Source organism: Anarrhichthys ocellatus, unplaced genomic scaffold, assembly GCF_004355925.1.
Source record: "Anarrhichthys ocellatus isolate YVR2014 unplaced genomic scaffold, GSC_Weel_1.0 scaffold31, whole genome shotgun sequence".
Classification (NCBI taxonomy): domain Eukaryota; kingdom Metazoa; phylum Chordata; class Actinopteri; order Perciformes; family Anarhichadidae; genus Anarrhichthys; species Anarrhichthys ocellatus.
Genome location: NW_022280061.1, coordinates 1,381,440 through 1,404,094, shown reverse-complemented (window position 1 = coordinate 1,404,094; position 22,655 = coordinate 1,381,440). Strand labels below are relative to the sequence as shown.

The 22,655-nt window shown below is 41.7% G+C and overlaps 1 protein-coding gene across 5 annotated transcripts in view; it reads right to left on the bottom strand.

The window, feature by feature from the left end:
- Window positions 1-17,723: 17,723 nt before the first annotated feature.
- The window catches only part of pnpla6 (patatin-like phospholipase domain containing 6), a 26,599-nt gene continuing 21,667 nt past the window's right edge, over window positions 17,724-22,655 (bottom strand). For all 5 annotated transcript variants that reach the window (XM_031864565.1, XM_031864569.1, XM_031864568.1 and 2 more), the window contains 6 exons: window positions 21,839-21,987; window positions 21,564-21,716; window positions 21,348-21,464; window positions 21,147-21,234; window positions 20,719-20,864; window positions 17,724-19,498 (listed from right to left, as the gene is read on the bottom strand). In XM_031864565.1, coding sequence (XP_031720425.1) covers window positions 19,424-19,498; window positions 20,719-20,864; window positions 21,147-21,234; window positions 21,348-21,464; window positions 21,564-21,716; window positions 21,839-21,987 — 728 coding nt within the window. In that variant the 3' untranslated portion in view covers window positions 17,724-19,423. The remainder of the gene's footprint in view (window positions 19,499-20,718; window positions 20,865-21,146; window positions 21,235-21,347; window positions 21,465-21,563; window positions 21,717-21,838; window positions 21,988-22,655) is intronic.

The window sequence follows — 22,655 nt, the reverse complement described above, 5'->3', positions numbered from 1 at the left end:
CTTGCCATGGTTTGGCCATAACGAACACTATGTTCGAACATAAGGTGGCTCATAAGTGTACCTGGTACCAGAACACCTTAGGCCGGAGATCAATGATCGACTTTGTAATCGTATCATTTGATCTGCGGCCGTATGTCTTGGACACTCGGGTGAAGAGAGGAGCAGAGCTGTCAACTGATCACCACCTGGTGGTGAGTTGGATCAGATGGCAGGGGAACCAGTTGGAAAGACCCGGCAAACCCAAACGTGTAGTGAGGGTGAACTGGGAACGTCTGGCGGAGGACCCTGTCCGGGAGGTCTTTAACTCCCACCTCCGGAAGAACTTCTCACACATTCCGAGGGAGGTTGGGGACACGGAATCCGAGTGGACCATGTTCAAAGCCTCTATTGTGGACGCGGCCGCTAGGAGCTGTGGCCGGAAGGTCATCGGTGCCTGTCGTGGTGGCAACCCGAGAACCCGGTGGTGGACACCGGAGGTGAGGGAAGCCGTCAAGCTGAAGAAGGAGACCTTCAAGGCCTGGTTGGCCCAGGGGTCTCCTGAAGCAGCTGACAGGTACCGGCAGGCCAGAAGGGCTGCAGCGGCGGTGGTCGCGAATGCTAAAACTCGGGCATGGGAGGAGTTCGGGGAGGCCATGGAGAAGGACTTCAAGGAGGTTCTGGCAAACCATCCGACGGCTCAGGAAGGGAAAGCAGGGCTTACCCCAGGCTGTTCTCAGCAGGGGGGGGGAACTGCTAACCCAGACGAGGACATCGTCGGGCGGTGGAAAGAGCACTTTGAGGAACTCCTAAACCCGACCAACATGTCCTCTGCAGAGGAGGCAGCGCCTGAGGATCTAGGGGGAGGCTCACTCATATCCCTGGCAGAGGTCGCCGAGGTAGTCAAAAAGCTCCTTGGTGGCAAGGCGCCGGGGGTGGATGAGATCCGCCCTGAGATGCTGAAGGCGCTGGACATGGTTGGGCTGTCCTGGCTGACACGCCTCTTCAATGTCGCATGGGGGTCGGGATCAGTGCCCATGGAATGGCAGACCGGGGTGGTGGTTCCCATCTTCAAAAAGGGGGACCGGAGAGTGTGCTCGAATTACCGGGGTATCACACTACTCAGCCTCCCGGGGAAGGCTTATGCCAGGGTGCTGGAAAGGAGGCTCCGACCGGGGATGAGAGTTAGCACCTCCAAATCTGAGGCCATGGTTCTCTGCCGGAAACCGGTGGATTGCTCCCTCCAGGTGGGGACGGAGTGCCTACCTCAAGCGAAGGAGTTCAAGTATCTCGGGGTCTTGTTCACGAGTGAGGGTAAGATGGAGCGGGAGATCGACAGACGGATCGGTGCAGCTGCAGCAGTAAAGCAGGCGCTGCACCGGACCGTCTTGGTGAAGAGGGAGCTGAGCCGGAAGGCAAAGCTCTCAATTTACCACTCGGTCTACGTTCCTACCCTCACCTATGGTCACGAACTCTGGGTCGTGACCGAAAGGACAAGGTCGCGGCTACAAGCGGCCGAAATGAGTTTCCTCCGTAGGGTGGCCGGGCTCAGCCTTAGAGATAGGGTAAGGAGCTCAGTCATCAGGAGGGAGCTTGGAGTAGAGCCGCTACTCCTTCGCGTCGAAAGGAGTCAGCTGAGGTGGTTCGGGCATCTAATTAGGATGCCTCCTGGACGCCTCCCACTGGAGGTTTTCCAGGCACGTCCAACTGGGAAGACACCCCGGGGAAGACCCAGAACACGCTGGAGAGATTACATCTCCCAGCTGGCCTGGGAACGCCTCGGGATCCCCCAGAATGAGCTGGAACATGTTGCCGGTGAGAGGGAGGTCTGGGTCGGCCTGCTTGACCTGCTGCCACCGCGACCCGACCCCGGATAAGCGGTGGAAAATGGATGGATGGTTAATACTCAATACAATTCAAAAAACAACATAGCAAAAATAATATGTCAGTGTTTTGGAATTATATTCTATATCATGTAACTATATTGCATGAAATAACTGGAGCAGCCATGTTTTTTAGATATTCAGGTTTTTAAGAAATCATTTCAAAAGACTGAGTCAGGACCCAAAGTAGGGTCCTCTGAGATTTTATTAAAATACATTAACATAATACATTTCTTCCATACTCTTTTAGTTGACATGTATATCTGCTGTACACCTTTGAGCCACATGGGGAGCCTGAATGTTCGCATTGTTCTGATAATTGTAGCCTATTATAACAGTGAATATATCTTAAAAGACTATACTGTACATTCTGTCTGTTTTACTGACAAGAGGGGAAAAACAAGTGCCTGTTAACTCTGCCCGAATGTATTTATTTGGTCTGAAGTATTAAACATGTGTATATGTTTACCGAGGTAAAAACAGAATCCATGCAAACGTAAGAGCACACTTGAGTACTGACATGTTTGTGGTAAATTAGTTAATGCTTTTTCTTAAATCCTATAGTTGTGTAAACATAGGTTTCGAATAAAAAAGTAAATAATTTTAATCATTTTTTATATTTTTTGATGATCATTTCATTATTTAAGAGAGCATTATGGTCTTTTAAAATGTACAGTATAATCACTACAGTAACACTGAAGGAGTAGCAGCATTCTGTGCTGTATATCTGATAGACTGACGCTATGTATTAAATATGACTTCAGAACTGTTGAATTTCCTTTTCTTTACGTTTGTAGTAGGAGTAGTAATTAATTCATATCATATTGACCATTTCCAAAAAGAATGCACATAAGACACTACTGTCTTTTAAAAAAAAGACAGTAGATGTCAGATTTTTTTGAAGCACTTTCAAAATAAAAAAGGGACTTCAGAATAATCTGACTGCTTGATGAAAAAGTAGCCATGTGCAGTAGTATAGAAAATTGAAGATGCCATATATTGAGAATCGATGAAAGGTGAATCATAATTGAATCAAATTGTGAGGCCGGTGAAAAGTCACACCATTGAAATGTTTGCTGAGAAGGTGCTGTTTCTGTGCTTTGTCTTGTTTTCTCAACATGATGAAAATAATATATCAGCTTCAAGAGTTTTTCACTTTTCCCCATGACCAACCTTGAAGGAAAGAGGCTGCTGTTGTTGTCATCACCATCATCAGCACCAACATCACTTGTGCTGAACTTTCGCAGCACTTCTGGAAGCAGAATCACCTGAGAGAGAAACAAACAAACAGATGGTACATTTGACAATTTAGCAATTTACTTATTTTTTTTTTTATGGCCTTTCATTTTTTTCTGCCCCACTTGAATAAATGCATTTCATTTATTTTCGTTGTGGAAATGAATTAGGAAATCTGTGCCACATTGCACCTCTTTGAGCCAGAATCATCCATTGTTACCAGTCAGTGACACAGATCAATTAGGCATTGTAAGGAATCTTTTGTGGCATATACCCTGTAACCAAATTTAACATTGTCCTTTATTCATTTAATCATTCATTTTATTCATTTAATAAAGTTTTAGGTCACTCTCGGGGCCCCTTGACTAGTGGAGGCCTGAAACAAACATTTGCATAATTAGAAAGATGACCACCAGTTGAAAAGGAAGAAAATCAAGGTTCAACCTCAGCTGACACATGACTTGTAGACAGCCAAAAAAAAACACAGTATTGCAGTTGAGTTGCTTAATAATAATAATTTGCAACACTAATTTGGTTGTTTTTTTACTTCAGTGTGTCCTTGTGTTTAACTAAGGGAAATCCCCATCGTCCATTACACTGATAAAATGCTGCAAAAAAGCAGTTTGGAAGTCTGTCACTTTGACTGTATTTACGTCTTTGTCAGGTGGCCGTATGGTAAACAAATCGACTTTGAAACTTCTTTGGCAGTGAGGAAATATAATTGGCTGCTGAGCTTGTATTAGTCACTGTGAGTGATTGGTGAATAGTTATTGCCATGATCTGTGGTTATATCTACCTACAGTGAAAGCTCTGGATCTTTTTTTCTGTTATAGTCTTTTCTACAAAACAAAGCAAAACATGAATTAGGATGTGCCATCTGTGATCCTGTGTGTTGATCCAGAAGAATAATGTCCCACCAAGCACAGACCAGGTCCTCGCACATTGTGGCTGAGAGTCAATCAGTTACACTAACAGGCAAACAGTCTGTTAGGTAATGTTTTTCTACCTCCATACCTTTTCGTCAGTGATGAGATGAAATGTTCGGATGAATGTCAGTATCCATTACTGTGTCTGATTGGTGAAAAAGAAAAAAATGAGTATCGAGGCAGCAGTTAATGTTAAGAGTTTTCACTTGAATTCAGCTCGTGCAGCTTGCAGTGAGTGTCGTCTGTTTAGAGCACAGCAGCAAACAGTACCTTCTTGTATCTGCTTATATATTAGCCGTGTACATTGACACTCTTTGTTCCTCAGCCACCTCTCTCTACATTTGAGGGTGAAAGACAGCACACATGACAAAAGAAGCAATCAGGGCACAGTGGCCACGAACAATCGCCGTGGGCGTTTTGACACCAGTATTGATGGCTACACGGCCTTGAGAAGTAAAGTAAGTGAGCATGTCCCATAAAAAAATGAATATGATCAGAAACTAGGCTTTGCCACGCACCGCTTTTAATTGTTCACCGCTGTCACTGGGGCAAACAAAATTAAAGATAGCTTGTTTTGGACAAGCTAACATTTTGTAGCTCAGTTAAACAGCAACATCTCAGGTAACAGAAACTGAAAACCGTTTGCATCACAAAAATGTGACATCAAGTGCAAGTGTCAAAAACTTCTATTAAGATGTAGACGAATCGCCAAGGTGCCATATTTTTCAATTCAAAACTGCGTATTTTGCCAAAAGGACACAAGTTTGCACGTATACGTTAAGAGGCTCGCTGAAATTGACATTTCTCTTCCTTATGTGATCTCCCAATGTAAGGCCACTCTTTCACCATCATATCACATGGAACACCTTGACAGCTAACAATACATAAGACCTTGATGGCTCTGAGAGGAAAAGACTATCCGTTTCTTCCTCATGTCTGTAAACAAACACATCGCTGACCACATCCTTTCTGCTTTCCTGGAGAAGGAACTCTGCACCATCTGCTGCTGGATTGTGAGTGCAGGTGGGTGATTTCCCTGTAAATGCTAGTCAGTTGGCTGCAGACCTTTAGCGCACTGCCAGGTCTCAGTGTAGAGGATTTGGCTGAGTTTTAACCTGCATATGTATGCTACTCCGCTGCCAGACTGGACACCATCTGCTGAGTGTCGACTTGCCGTCTGTGTGCTGTGTGTGGGTGTGTGTGTGTGCAGTGATGAGACTGTCGATGTGATTATTAGTGGAGTTAGGATTTGCATTGGCTGAACGATGGTGTTTGAATTCCCTATGGACGTGTGTATGGCATTTACTTACTATAAATGAGAGGATCTGCTTCCAAAAATTCTGTGAATAAACTTTGCTACACTTTGCAGATGAATGTATATGATATGATTTTCTTTCTATATTAAAGATGCAAAATACAGGCTTGGGAGCATTTCTATTGTTTCTCTAGGGCTCATGACATGTCGACGGATAACAACACACACAGAGGGAGAGCGACTTCATTCTCTGCTCAAGTAGATATTACTCCAATTTATCTTTACGTAGCAAAAAGTTGTTTGCTGCTATTTTAATGCTCTGGATATCGAATTAGCACCAAAACTACTAAGGTTGAGCCGGATACTCAGATGAAATGAGTATCCACTGTGGATAATGTACTTTTAACGAGCATGAGTATCATACAATTAAAATGTGTCAATATACGTACTCGCTTGTGCCATACACAGAGTTCACTGCAGCTCTGCTGTCGGCTGCGCCACACACACACACGCACCCACACACACCCACCCACCCACACACACACACACCCCATCGTCACAGGCAGCCACTCTGACCCCCTTTACATCTTGCATTAAAATGTGTCTCTTATCCAGATATATGATTTAACCTGAATACATTAACAACTGGTATATGTGCCCCCAGTGTCCACATTGAGGTCAGATTGAGATCTGATCCCTCCAGCCTCCGGAGGCTGCATTAGGCATATAGAGGCCTGCAGTCAGGCACTGCTAAGAGAAGGGTGTGTAATGCACAGACACATCAGCCTCAAAACGCTGCAGTTTAGGGGGAGAGGACCCGCAAACGTGACTTTAAGTTACATCTATACGGGCACACACAGAGGGATGAAGAGAGGAGACGCTAAGTGCGACTGAGCGGTGGCAGGGATTTTCTCTGGTCACAGCGGCTCCCTTATTGGAGAACGTGCTGCAGGTACCAGACGCGGTGCAGTCGCAAGTTACAGCTCACGACTTTCACGGCTTCTACCGGTTACAATATCTAAAGTCAGCCGAGTGCTTTCTTCAGAAATACAGTCGCAAGGCTGAATACATATTTCCATATTGGATAGCCAAGTCACCAAGTAGCCAAGCATAAGTCACCCAGCTTCACACCGCAAGTTAATTAAAAAACCAACAACAATCTAACTACTTGTTCCAGTGATGTCATACCTCCAGGTATAGTAGAAGTCTAATAATGTTGTAATAATGTACAACAAACACAGCGATGGCTACTTCAACCCAATGAAGGACAACAAAAGGCTTGAGGTCGCTAAGCAGCTGGGATACGATGAAGATGGCAATGAAGCCGATATGCAGCTACTAACTTTATATGTTGGTCACGCAACGGGACTAGCCACAACAGCTAGCGTTAGCATTGAATTCGGAGTCTGGTTGGTTTATGGATTGTGTAGTTAACAGCCCCTTAGACATGATTTGTGTGGACAGGTGTTTTTTTGCGTAGAGTGGACACAGGCACTATGACAAAGATGGAACACGGCAAAGCAGATAATTCACACCGGACCCGGTAGGCATGGTTGTCATTAGCTGGACATGGCTTTTAAATAGCTCTACCTGGATCACCTACAATATTACTGATACTGAATATAAACAGAACACTCTGAGAGGGCCCATTCTGCATGTTGACTTTCACTTTTGCTTCAAATACATTTTTTTGAGAATACTGTTTTTTAATGCAAGACTTTTACATGGCTGTTTTACTCCTTTTACTTAAGTAAAGGATCTGAGTACTATTTCCACCCCTACCATACTATTATTGTATGTTTCTGAATGTATTGCATTTTTTACGATACTAGGTTATACTGTAGAAACACTGATCACTGAGTCAGTCTGTCTCTTTCCGTCTCACCATCTGCACTTTTTGTCCAGATAACAGCTCAAATTCATATGGATGACATGAACCTTGTAATTAATGCGATAGCTTTCCACCAGGAGATTACAGCGATGAATCATGCATGAATCATGCATGAATCACGGAAACTAATGCACACATTAAATGAACAAGCTCATTGTGCATCTGGCAAACCCTTAAACAAGACATGAGTAGACCATAGGACCATTATTAGAACAAGGTGGAGGAAGGCAGTAAACACAGGTCATCAGCAAACCAGCTGAGGCTCTGGTTCAACCCTTACCTCCTTCTACAAATGCGCATAATGGCCATATATGAACAATTCGTCACATCGGTGGAGAACATCTGAGCAAAGCCGGTTGAAAGCAGAAGCACAGCAGGTAATGGAGGCCACCCATTCTTAACCTTGGCTCCCCATTACACATCCACTCAGCTGGCTTTTTCAGCGGCTGCATGTACAGGCACAAACATGTACGCATGAAAACAGAACTTAAAACGGATATGTGAGGACTAACGAGTGGATAATGGCTGGTTGCTGATGGGCTGGGTCCATTATTTCTTCCATCACATCTGATGTTGGGTGTTTGTATAACTGTCTCGGATAATGGCGGGTGTTTTCTATTTTGGACCTCCACTGTGGGTCGAGGTACAGTCTGGCCAGCTGAGATGAAACCTCGCTTTGTTTATCATCTCGCATTCTTATAAACAGAATTTCTGTTCCGTCTGAATTTGTTTTTTTTTGAGATTCGGGTGATTGGTTCATGTTTTAGCTGAAGGAGATATCGTCACACTTAGATCTATGCAGTGTACGCAGTGTCATCATATTGTGTGACTATCTCACAATGATAGCTTGTATTTTTTGATACTTCCAGCACCTTTGTTAGGATTTAGCCGGGGGGAGCTGTGGTCATATGGGTCATATGTTTTAGCCCATGCCCTACAAATGACAGATATTTCGCTTTACAGTACTACTATCAGATTAAAGAAGCATGTCATACTGTTAGTTTTCAACCACAATTGGATTCCACTTATTTCTGTGTGTACGTGAATGAATTGTTTTGTACACTTTTTTACATTATCATTTTGTTCTCTATAAATAACATATTTTTTGGGAAAGGTGCCATTGTTTGTTTTGTCTGACCAACAGTTCAAAAGCTGAAAACGTTTCATTTATCATTGTACGTGACAAGGAAAAGCAGCAAATCCTCACATAGAGAAATGTTCATTCTGATTGGTGCACAGAAGTCTTGGTCTTTTCAAACCAGTGAGAAGAGCAAATACAGAAATCTCTAATGTGATATAAACTTTAGCAGACAATATCTTCATGTAGGACCACATCATTCATAGTATGGATTGAAGAAATACAGTATCAGGGCCTATTAATAATTGATAATGTCAAGCTTTAGATTAAAAGGACGAAAGTGTAAATTACCGACAGCTTACGTTTATCATTTAAAATGTGTATTAGACCGAAGTGTGCTTTTCCTTTTTTTTTTTTTTTTTTTTTTTAAAATCACACAGTAAAAAAACTAAACTAAACTACAGCTTTGGAGCATGGTCAGTGGAAATTGTTTGTATAAGTCTATGATTCTTGCCTTTCATTTTTGCTTTGATAGGCATCGAGACATCGAATATAAATATGTATATCATCTGCAGTAGACTAAATTCTGTCAGTCAGAATAGATATTTAGGTATATGAAAAAGTTTTTAGATTGCCGCTCTCTCACTCGCTCACTTCACTTGGATTCGCAGACCTGACGTTCACATTTCTCAAGACACTTTAACATCCTTCCCAGTCCCGGTCACAACAGCTGCAGTGACAATTTTACATTATTAAAATGTCAAAGGATATAATTAATTAATATTTCTAAAGCTGACCTGAATGCTTCGAATCTTAAACCGTTGACATGTTTATTGACATCCAAATCAGTATTCGAATTGATCAGGTTTCATTTTATACAGGCTATGCATTACCCCAAAAATAGCCCAGCAGTAGTAATCTCACATTATTTGTATTAAATAAAATCCTGTGTGGTACTCCTGGATACAGCTATTATGAGTATCTTTCTAATCCTTGGTCGTATCAAAACAGAATTCTCCCACATGAACAAACAAGAACAATCATGCTTCAATACACTCTCGCTCTTCGTGCTAATATAAACAGAAACTTAGTGCAGCAGGCACACCAATGCAAACAGGAGTCCTACTGAAGGTTGTAATCCGTTATGCAGCATTGACATCGTGAGTGATGGGCCCTGGATGACGGATGTTGAGCCGGACCTCTCGCCACTGTGCGATACGATACGCTGTCCGCTGACTGAGTAAAGCAGCATAAATCAACAGAAACTCTGCAGCGTGTGAACCAGCGGCCACACGGGTTAATGGTGAGCTAGAGAGCAAAGCGTCTAGGACAACAACGTCTGCACAGTGTGTGCATTTGTTTAACAGGGCAGTCAACAGTGAGTGCCCCATTAAACACTGAGGGGAGCCTCTCCTGTCTTTGTTATTGTGTGCAGAGAATCTTTAGTGAGTGAAACAGGAGAAACAATTCAAGAGAAGTGGATAATGTGCTTTTTTTCTCATCTATTTTCTCCTCAAGTAACCTGCACTTTACAAATTGCAGTCCTCATTACCATTTGAAACATTATCCCCTGCTTCCCTGATGGCTCAACCTGCCTTAAAACGTTGCTGTTAACCTTTCTAATGGCTAATCAAGAGTGGGTTTAGTTCATATGACTTTGGGTATATTTTTGCGGGTGAGTGACTTTTAAAAAAAAAAAAAACGGACTCTGCACTAAGTGCTTGACACTTTAAATACCAGTGTGGACTTTTAAAAATTCCTAATGTTTAGGTCATCTGAGATGAAAGGCTCTGGAGCGTTATATTACATGTGGCGCTACGTATTATTGTCAGCAGTGTAGTGGGTTTTTCATTTCTGCGGCACAAAGAATAGTGCTATGATGTTGGATGTTACAGACTGTTGGATATGCAAATACTGATCGAAATTTCAACTCTCAGCTTACTAGTTCAAATGGGTGACAGACCTGAAAACAGCATGGAATTAGTTTAAAACCCCCTGTTAACATGTTTTGCCTACAGCTGAACTTAATCTTATGATTTGGGAAAAGCTGTTTTTAATCCTGTTGAACTTTTTGCTAAAAGTCACCCTCTGTGAAAAGGTAAGGGGCTCAGATGGAGAGAACCCATGTGGCGAGATTTTCTTGGATAATTGTGGAAAAGGGAACAATATGTTTTCTCTCGGGGACTGTCTGGACATTTTCTACCCTGTCAGCCAGTAACATTAATTCATCGTGACAGACATGAAAAAAGACTTAATGGCATGGTTTCCTCTATTTGTGCCCTCCAATCTTCAACATGCTTTCACACCTCATTTCCACATCCAGTCACCATCGCCGTATACAAGCAATACATCATGTACCCGTTTCACCGGCTCCTGATGTAAGTGTGTTCTGATGCAAATTGAATAACAATGTCCTTCTTTTTTTTTTACCTTTTGTTTTTTACAGATTGCAACAACTGCGTCTGTCATGTTTGTGTTTAGGCCTGGGATTCTGCATAATACATAAAAATATGCATGACCATATGCTGAGTTTAAACAATCGTGTATCACTGAACAAGCCACTAAGTGAAGTCATAAAGTGTGTTATTATTGCTCATTAGCTTTTTGTCTCAGCTTGAATAACAATGTAAATTTCACAACATTTATGGGGACAGTTTCTCTCAGTACTGTAATAGATTAAAAAATGTCATTCACAGAAAAATGGCCTTCCCTCCTCATCCCTCCATCCTGCTTTTCTCACAATATTGCGAATAATCAAACAATTTTGCTGTGATTTAATTGCAATCAGTGCTAGGCTATGCTAATATTGTAGCTGCCCCATGAACACTCAAAATATCATCATATATACATTAATACGGCAACAACGTTAATGTTTGTACTGTAGACAGTCTATGATTTTACACACATACATTTATACACACGGTTTCGTCCAGTCTTCACACACATATGAGGCAGCATTGAGCTCACGGTGCAGTTATCTAAATGCTGATAGGCTTTCGCAACACAGCATGACTATTATGAGTATCATACGATTAAAATGTGACAATATCCGTACTCGCTTCTGCCTTAAGCAGAGTTCACTGCAGCTCTGCTGTCGGCTGCGCCACACACACACACGCACCCACAGATAAATCCAAACAGATAAACATACTGTGAAAGATGCAGAGAACGTGAATGATAAAGGAAGAGAAAGTAAGAGGGGAGGAGATCGAGGCGCATGGAGAGGAGGGCCCGCCTCTCCCATCAGAGTAAAGAGGATAATTGGTGGCTGACCCTCCGATGTCCATCATCCTCTACTGAATAGCGGGGTCTAACTAACACTGTTCCAGAGCACCAGGAGCTGCTGCATCACGTGCACATTCAAGCTTCAACGTACTCTGCCGGTGACACTCCAAACACACACCCACACACACACATTCTCATACACACACATTAAAACCTGTAACCTTGCATACAGAGTCTTATTTGTGTGAGTGGTACCCACTGAGTGGAGTCATCACTCACTAATGTGTGTAATTAGGGCTCTTTGATCAGGCTGGATGAGCACTCAATAAGTACACCGGGTAGGGATAAAAGAGGTATTTGAGGCGTTTGTGTGTGTGTGTGTGTGTGTGTGTGTGTGATGAGTGAATGAGTGGGTCCATGCATGCATTTACTGATGTTATTTTCCTAATACATGATGCTCAGAGCAGAAAGTTAACGGGTCAGAACAAGGAAAATATAAAGTTCCTCGATGTTAATAAACAGTGACTGATTCATGTGGCAGGGTTTAATAATATCAAGGAATTACACAAAAACATGAAAATCTCACACCATGCCCAATGAATACTGTGAGTTTGGGGATGAAATATGTCGCGCTGCAATCAGCTGCTTTAAATGAAAATTTGCGATGAGATATGTTTAAAATCTAAAAAAACAAGTGAAAACAGCCATCGCAATCCAACTTGTGTTTCTGTGTCTTTGCATAACCGGTCAAATAAGGACATGATATTACATCAGGGATTTTTGTCGTATGTACACTTTGGGTGTTGGCATCAAACAGCAAGAAGTTCACTGTACACCAAGCATTCGGCACCAATGTTCCACAATCCTCCATCACGCAAAGCAGCCAAACGATGACAGATTTGCGTCACGGGCATTAGTCAAATGGAAGAACTTGTTATTATTCCACTCACATGAACCCAAACCTAAACTTAATCACCTCGGCTGACTCCTCACAGTGTGGCCCACTCTAATGGAAGAAAAGTAGTTGCTGCACAAAAATTCTCGAGATGACAGCATGCACTAATTTGCATTTAGGCAGATCTGATGAAGCATCAGTTGTGGATGAGAAATCCAGTAATCGCTGAAACTGCTTTGATTTACAATCATACTGTACCAAGTGCAGTGGAAGTCAACACATTCACTCTCTAAGATTTATAGCAAAAAAAGATGCTACATCTGATACGTACTGAATTTCAACACTCTTACTCTTGCACTAGTGTCAACAGTCCCTAATGTGCATAAAAAAATAATAGAGACTCATTTGTACAAAGGTCATATTACACTGATTTCTATGTTTTGCATAGGTACACTATTTTATAACATGTTTATCAAGCTAACAGCATGGCAAAGACTTTTTCTCTGGCACCAACATCAGGTCACATTTGTCCTGATATTACCAAATATTTGCAAAAATGATCCCTCAGCTATATTTTTTGATTAGCTAGCATGCTAGCACGGTAAACTAAGATGGTAGCAAAGAAAAACACTACATGTTCAACTTTAGCATTGTCATTTTTGAGCATATTAGCATGCTAACATTAGCATTTAGCTCAAAGCAACACTGTGCCAAAGTACAGCTTCCCAGAGCTGCTAGCATGGATAGACTCTTAGTCTTGTTCACTTTTTTCTTTTTACTTCTAGTACATATATGCAGCTGCCCTTAAACATGATGTACTGTTGAATGTGGTATGCATTTGATAGGGACATAATACGTTATCATAACATTGCACATTGAACTTTGACCCTCTTGCTCATATATTGATGCTGCGCAAAGGTCAAAATAGCAAAGAATAGTATACTTGCTTGCATACTGCAAACTGTGACCAGATGCAGTAGGACATTCTGGTATTTTTGGCGTACTTGACATACTATGTATTGGAACATACTAAATCTTTTTTCTGGCATACTAAATAGTACGTATGTGTACTGGAAGGCACAGGCAGTTATTTTTTGTACAAGAGAAGATTTAAGCTTATTAGGGAAATTGTTGGACAGTCAGTCCAACTGACTAAACTCAGGTTTAGGGGGGTTCAACTCTTCCATGCAAAAGAAAGCTTAGTACGGATTAACTTCTGTACAATAAACACACATGTTCAACATGCCATGTTACCTTCGTTAATAAGCTCTTTGCAGTTTCAGTTGTTGAATGAGCTTTATTTTAAGCCTGTTCATGCGACACTTTTGAGGCAACAAGGTTTTGAAATTGCCTCGATTTTCCACTGACTTTGTCATTGACTGGAAGTCAGGCATAACATTAACAAATCTGCATACAGCGTCACCCACTTTAGCATTTAGGCTCAGTTAAATCTGGTAAATTGGAAGGTAGAACTGACAAACAACAGCATTTCCTTATCACAACAGGGACTTAACGTTCAGTCCGGTCTTCTTGTGCTTGTGCCTACACGACAAAGGCCCAGCAGGCTTAGATATTTATTAGACCGATAATTGAACAGACTAGCAAGGCTATTATTGCTGCTAATGGTTCCAGAGCCGTGTCACATCTCTTAAATCACACAGGAGTTGACAGTTGGGTTAGGTAGCCACCTCCGAACACCTTTACGTTCATTATTAGAAGATGACTCAGAAATGCCTAAAATGGAATGTCTGAAGAATTTCTAATGGTGAAAAATGATGCTCTTATCAGTGATGCTCAGTGGGTTAGTCACGCTACTGAAAGGACACAGCGGAGGGATTCAGCCACTTAAGAAGTTTTCAAATAGATTCAAAGGTGGAACAAAAAAGGAGAACTTTTAAATGGACGTCTATTTTCGTTTAGTGGTAGCAGATAACTCTTAACTGTAGGCAAAAGTTGAATCACTTTATCTTGAGTACAAGTCTGATGTTGCCTTCTGGGTAACACTTTACTTCAACTGCCCCAATTTAATTATATTTACTAAATTGTTAATGACCAACTGTAATGTCGTTGTAAACAGACATAAAGACAATTGTTTAATGTATTTGTTTAGTACATTAATACAATTTACTTTGTCTTGTGAAGCATCCTGCCTGGCGGGAGGTGTTGTAGTTGTTGAAAGTAAAATGAATAAACTACAAAATTAGCTCGTCTCAGTTAACAACTACACTATAGTGTGCCAAACCATTCCTTGTTTGTAGCCTTCTTAATGGGTTGACTACAGTAAACATAGAAATGAAGTAACAAATTAGGCAAATGCACCAAAGCAGGGACAGCTGAGATGAGAGCACCGCTGTCTCCATCTGCTGTAGGACAGTAAGTAGTGCAGTTTTCTACAGGTGAATTTAAACAGACACTCTAATAGTATCTACTTCCAACATGACAAAATAAGATGTCCAGTCTTTAAAAACATCTATGTGACACTGTGAGACAATGTGTACTCAGGCTATGGTACGCAGAGTGCTAGTATGATTTCATTTTCAAGTCACAGAGATGGAATACAAAGTGGGGATCTGAATACATAAGTTGTCTAATTTTCAGTCTCATAGTCCAGATTCATACTTTAACCAGGATTAGCTTTAAATAATTAGGACAATGCAAATAGGAAGTCATTCACGGGACAGACAATCCTCTAATTTTCTGAAGCCTGCATGTGGAAGGTTAAAATAACCGTGGACATAATTTTTGTCGTAAAAAAAGTCCAACATTTAAGATATGGCCACAATATTTGTTTAAAATATGATCAACAGCTCTGCTTTGTAAAAGTTGGTGTGACATATTAACATTGATAAGATTAGGCAATGCATCACATGCTTGCTTTTATGTTCAAGCACCAAGCTCATCAGATATTATGGAGATATCATATCCGAGTGCCTTGTTAGATGTTGTGCCTTGTAATTATGACTCTAAATTTGACATCGTCATTATTACTTTTGATCAAAAGCTATATGATATTCCATATAATACATTGTTTTTACAAAAATACAGTACAATAAAGGCAATACTGACTGTTTGCATGTGTATACTAAATGAGATCGACTGTATACATGTATGCACCAACTTAATTCCTAAACTTTGATTCATTTCTTTAGCTTTTTCAAGGTCTGTGTTATCCACGCTGGGGAATTCAGTGCCTCGTTATCACAGTCGGCTGCAATTCAAACCATCCAGATAACAAGTCAGCTTCAGTGTTTTGAATGCAGGTGAAAATAATCCCACGATTTAAAGAATCCACTCGCTTTTTTTCCTCAGACCTCAAAGCTGCATTTACATTAGATAACAGCGATTGCTACAAAGCATGCCTCCTCACTTTTGTGTTACTTCATCCGATTATAAAATACACCTTTTAGCATTGTCTTGTTTTATTTGTTAGCAAGTCTTGTATCATGTCTTTTTAAAACCAACTGCAAAATAGCTTCAATTGTAGAACTAATAAAGCATTCCGTTGGCTAAGAGAGGATTGTTGAACGGTATTCATAAAGAGATAGACCTGAAGTATGTGTTACATGAAAGTATTTCTTCCAATCCAGAGCCTCTGTCTACTGATTAAAATATGTCTGCAGATTAGCCCTGATCATGTGAAAGTTGTTAAGATGTAGTAAAATAAAAATTGAGTCATAGTCAGGTGCACCATCCTTATCTAGAAGTTCAAAAAGTCACTCGGATACAATTACCCTGCACCTCAGTTAGGAATTATGATACAAGTGATAATGGAAATTATATCAAATACACAATTAAATAACAATGGGTCTACAAACAATACATTCATAAGAATCTTTATTGAGATTTACAGGATTTCCCAAAATCCAGATGTCTATGGTTTGTTTGATTCTGTCATGTTCACTTTAACATGAAATGTAGACTAAATTAAAGATCTAGTTGTAGTTGATGTCTGGTGATTGTGGAGGCATAGCCATGCAGTTTTTCCAGATAAACCTTGACACGATACTAGGTGTCCTGTTGGAAATCAATACACCTATTTCTCTATACAAATTTAAGCCCATACAGATGAAATGTGTACAGACAGATGACATATCATCACATTTGAATCATCATTTAAATGTGAATTGTAAAGTTCAAATTACAATTTTTGGTGTTTTTTTTTTAAAAATATACTTTTGTGCTTTTCTCTCACCATATGTTATCGTATGTCTGGTCTTCAGGTGATTTTCATTCTGTAGGTTTGTGCTTTACATGAAAATTACAAAAAGATCTCCACTGTGTGCTGCTGCCTGTAAAAAGAGTTTTTGGCACCGATCTTGATTTACAGTAATGATGGAGAGATTTGCGTCAGAGCAGAGTTAAAACTCCACATCAGGTAAAAGGAAAAGGGTACGTGAGATAGATGAACCTGCATCACATGAACGTTCAGAGGTTGGGTCTTTTCCAATGGAAATAACTGCCAACGCAGATAATGATCATAAAATCTGTGTGCTCAGTCAGGTGCTTTGTCTTTATCCGATGACTAACAGCATGTTATCAACAACACATACATAATCTATGGCTGTGGTTGTGGCTGTGGTTGTTGGTCCACTACTTTGTTCAAGACTAAAATATCTCTACAACCATTGGACGGTTTGCCATTACATTTTCTACAGACCTTCATGGTGGTCAAAGGGTGAATCTGACTGACTTTGGTGCACCCCCTAACATTTACCCTAGCGCCCCCATGAGGTTGACATTTGAAGTTTTCATTAACTGTAATCAGCAAATATTAATTGAGGTTGTTTGCCATGAAATTGGAAGCAGACATTTCCCTACAAATATTTTAATTACCGAGGATCCCCCGTCTTGACATTTCGTTTGTCCAATATTTCAGTTTGCTTTGTTAATGACCAAATACAAGCAAAACGTAATGACATTCCCCTCAGCCGTACTTTGTGTTCAGTGCTAATTAGCAAACGTTAAACAAATATGGTTAAAACGGTGTCACGGCACAGGAACTACTAAAATAACTCGTTTTGGATCAACAGACGCTTAATGCTTTGCTTGTCGGCACAATAAACGGTGCAGGCCTTACCGGGAAACCAGGTTGGCACGGCTGATGTTGGCTTTCTGCCGTTGCGTAACTCGCAGCGAGTCTCCAGTCCTCTCGTGATAACCACTGTGCGATGAGCTCCGTTTGTTTCCGTTCGTTTAATTGAACGAATAAAAGCATACAGACACTACACTGAAATACTCCGTGGATGAGAGTTACCAGTCACTGTTTTAAGAATTGTGTGCAGGTCTCAAGCTGCGTCAGCTTTGAGAAATAACCTGAACATTAAATAACATATAAGAAAAACAAAAATGCCACAAGACTTACTGCATATTCTTTTTATTTTTCAATATGCCTATTAAATTATCATCTGTTTTTATCCTTGGAATTCCCTTGACATCTCGAGGTTGTCTGAGCAAGGAATACTTCAAATATTTCAGTGCAAAACAGCTAAAGCCAAGTTAATTAAAATAAAACACCCCCCCTCCCACACCCCAAAATTAAAAAAATCATTCGTAAAAAGCCAGTAGTTAACATATATAAATAAAACTGAATGAATTTTAAGAGAATAAACCCTTTCCGTTTAGGTTCCCTTGTTTTGCAGCAAAGCATCAACTTACAAATTTCCACCTCATATACATATATGAACATTGTGTATATTATCATATACTCTTGTTACAATCTACGGGAGGTCCATGTTAATCAAGTGTTAATAGTTACATGAGGTGAATTTCTGCCCATTTGAAGTGAAGGAGTCCTCAGGGTTTCTGCGTATTATCCAACAATAATTTGATGGCTACACGTAGGTTTTCATCACTGCTCAGTCTCAGATACACCGTCATACACACCTCATTGTCCACCATACGCAGGAACCTTGAGTACCGCATGTGTGACCTCGTGCAAGCAGAGGCGAGCACACGCTCTTCTACTAAAGTAGTGTCAGTCAAATGAGGGTTCTCTTCTCCACAGTCGCCGTATACCGTGAGTGGATCAAACACGGATTGAAAAGGCATCGTCTTCACCTGGCATCATCTCAAACACGCAGACACATCCATTCAAACAGATCATCTCATTCATCCCGAATTTTCATTACAAATGTTCTCCATCCTCCGTTTAGTTTAGTCTACCCACAATGCATTAAGCTCCCTGTACTCTATTCTGTGTGAATTTTAAATAAATTAACTTAAAACTTAACTCACTGGTCCATCTCTTTTCATCCATCCACACACACCTTTATGTCCTTCCTCTATTATTCTTTCAACTGATTTGAATTGATCCTCGTCCTGCTCCGTTCATTCCACATGAAGTCTACTTTGATGTCGACATGAACGTATACTACACCCACAGCTTCCCCTCCTTGACATCCAATGCTAAATGTACCCAACTCTTTCTAACTTCAGCTCTATTGTATGTATATCTTGCTTTTCTTTTCCGTGTCCTTATATTACTTCAACAAATCACAGCAAACAGTCATCCGAACACACAGCAAAATATACAAACTCATCTGAACAAGCGACCACAAGAAATGAAAGGACCTCGTAATACGTTAAATCGTCAATAACGGAGTGCAATGAAGATGTACGTGAAGACTCAGAGACACAGACGGGGTCTTTATGGCCATTTGAAACTGAGGAACGGGATTGAATTGGAAGTTTTAAGTGTCCCTGTTTTGTTGTGTTGGTTACTGTGGGAGTCCCTGGTTTTGGCAGGTTTGGGAGTTGGCAGGCAGGGATTCTGGTTATGGGTTTGGTGTGGGGAAGACTTTTTCAAGGCCGTACATATTCATTTTTGATGGTGGGGTCAAAATGTGAAGAGCAAGGAGGAAGCCACTCGATGTAACGAAGGTTCAATAAGTTAATGCATTAACGATTTCCTGCAGAAAAACAAAAAACGGTATCTCAGAGTTTCAGAAGTCGCAGGAGCTGAGCGTGTGGTGTCCAAGTCTCTAGCCTTGGCGGTTTATGGACCCGTAATTTGGCCCTCGGTCTTGTTTTGACTCCCTCTAGTCCTCCATGGCCCTCTGTCAGCAGTCAGAGACTTCGGAGGTGTTGGAGTCACTGGCGAGTTTCCTGCGTTGTCTCACTGATTTCTCCTCATCCTGCAGAGAGAGGAGGGTTGTTTTTGACCCGTTTAGTACAGCGGAAATCTGAAGGTTCCTCTTGTGTCACCCCTCAAGTGCCAAAATGTCATCTCTGCACTTATAGATGAATAAAACCTTTTGATTATCATAGCTGCTTTTCCTCTAGTACAACCATTGGGAGCAGTTTTAGACCTGTAGCCCTGCTACTGGTCATAAACACCTGCACATTTCTCTCCTTTTCAATTCCTCTTTTATTCTACATGGACATGATAATGTTTCGACAACAAATGAGGTGTCCATGTAGAATAAAAGAGGAATTGTGGATGAGATACCAGTGTGCATGAATTTTGGGAAAGTTGGGCTACACCAATCGGACTTCTTCTCTCTCAATTCCGATACCTCAACTCAGGATATATGCCAATACCAATGTCTTACAAACCCGATACCAGCGCTGTCTTTTCCCCAAATAACCCTCCCTGGATGAACTCATTGAAACAAGAGGCCAGAAATGGCTGTGGCAATAACAACGACTGCTTAGCCAGCCGTGACTGAATGAATGGCCGATATTTGTCTTGGCAAATGCAGACATTTGCTAACGGCAGTTGCCGATATTCATCTATTGTGTCGCAACAGGCTAAATGTCGTGTTGGTCATTTGAGGTCAGCAGCTAGCATTCCCAGCGGCTGATTCGGAGAAGTCAAGACACCAGCGTGACATAAGAGGGCGATGGGCTCCGTGGGCTCGTGTGGTTTGTGTCGATGTTTGTTTTCAGAGAGCGGTTGTTCAGCTTTGCGTCTCACATCTTGAATGAGAAGAAAAATAGTCTGCAACAAGGCAGAGATACTTATCTCTTTGTGATTGAACTGCTAACCTTGTGATTAAAAGGACATCCAACTCTATCTCGTGAGCCACAGCCACCCGTGAATAAAGGTTATGTCAAAGGTTGCTTCATAAATTTGTATGATTGGATCTGCGTGCATTCTAAGTGTCACGAAATGCTGACAGTTCAGTTTGTCTTTTTTTATAATGAAGGTTTCTTTTTTCCTCTGGCACAAAAGGGGGATAACCAACAACAAACTAAATTTAAAAAACAACAACAAAGAAACATTGGCATTAGCTATTGGCCAAATTCTTATTTTAAACATCTGGATCGGTGCATCCCTAAAATGTTACAATGGCATTGAAGAATAAATGTATTTAATATGGATCGGTCACGTCATGTTTTCGTGCGTGCTTACAGTCTGAAAGACTCCATTCTGGCCCCACTCTCCAGGCGAGTGGTCCTCAAGGTCCTCTTCCTCTTCTTCCTCCCCCTCCTCCTCCTCCTCTCTCACCGTGTCCATCCCGTCTTCCTCATACTCCGTCAGACAGTCCGACTCCTCCGCTGAATGGAAAGATTTAGAGGCCATATTACGGAGAGAATTTATTGTGCGACTGAGCCACCTGGTTTAGATAGCAGCCATAAAATATCAGGGACATCTCCCACTGTATTTCATTAAAACAGAGCAGGTGAAAGCTATGACCCCTTAAAACAGACAGGATCCCGAGGGGGAAACTGTGCATCTGTAGGAGGAGACTGATCTAACAAGGACTTTTAATATACTTTAGCCTCTATAAAAGGAATTGTTTCGAGATAAGAATAATGAATTGGCAAGTGATCGTTTACCTTCTGCAGCTACGTAGCTTTGAACGGGCTCTATCCTGGATACGATCTCTGCAAGGTCAGTGAAGTCCGCTCCTGGACACGTGCAGGACTACGAGACCAGAAATCATTATATATACGGACATAAAATGTTGACGGTGAACATGTATTTAGCTATACATCAACCATATTACATATCGTGTGTGGTACGACTGCTGTTCTTACGTCAGTTCTCTTGCTGTCGTTATAGTCGGCCGAGCGGTGGTCCTTCAGCATGTTCTCGATGATGTCGCCTCGGGCCCAGCCAGTAAACAGCAGCTTGCCGTGCTGGTAGCCCACGTCCTGAAGTAGTTTAAACAGAAATACAAGGTACTTTTAATTAAGCAAGGACAGGTTATCCCCAAATAAATCAAAAACAACAATATTCATTAAGTAACTCACGTAGATCTCGTCAAACTTGCCGAAGTCCATGGTCTTGAAGCGGTCGATGGGCGGTCTGATGTACTCGCAGTAGGCGCTCTTCTTCACCACCTCCAACTGCCGCACACAAGACACGTAGGCCAACCGAGACTGGATCTCTGCCATGTCTGGCACCTGCAGCAGAGGATGGTGGAAGAACCAGAATTCACCACAAACACCAACAGAAACACTTCTTAATCTTAATGTACTGCTCTGTATTTAAGCTGCTGAGTCGGCCACGGTTAGCAGTACTCTACCTTTACTTTCTCGGCCCAAGGATTGATCCGTTTCCACAGCAGCCACCAGCCCGACAGGCTGTCGCCATAATTACAGAGGTCGGTCTCGTCTTGGCTGCCCACGTCGATGGCGATGACTGTTCTGGCCCCCATGTTCCTCGCGATGTCCGCTGTTTGACGTGTAGCGTGCGCACACACACCGGCATTCACACACAGACGCACGAACGCAGGACGACAAAATCCAGCAGCAGAGATGGTGAGACAGCGGACAATAACTTTAAACCTTCATTTTTAGGAGCCACAATGTTCAGACAGGCTAACGCCACAAAAATGTCAGTTTTTTTTAAAGTTGTCAGACACTCTCACAGGATTTATGGCCAATTAGTGACAGAAAACAAAGCAAACTTTACTGGCCAACCAGCACAGAGCCAGAAACTTTCGCGTTGACTTGCTAGTGTCAAAAAGAAGCCTCAGGGCAGTGAGCACTGTTGTGGTGTTGAGACTTTTTAAAAAAAAGACAGGAAAGCAGAAAACATCTCACAAAGCCCAACACACTGATCCAGAGTGCCAAGAAAGAAGGCAGAGAAACAATCAGTGAGAAAAGAAGCACCCTGATTTTACAAGGCACCCTTTAGTCGGATTAATCGTTGGGCCCAGAAAGCACCACACATCACAAACCTCGAGATTGAGCATCGCTCGAGACATAAGACATTATTCTCACACCAAGTAGGGAAATGCAATGGCTCAGTCCAGAGCTTTGTGACAAGTGGCCGTGTTTCATCAGCACAGAGTACATTCTTTATCATTACCACACAGAGACTCGGGGGGGGGGGGGGGG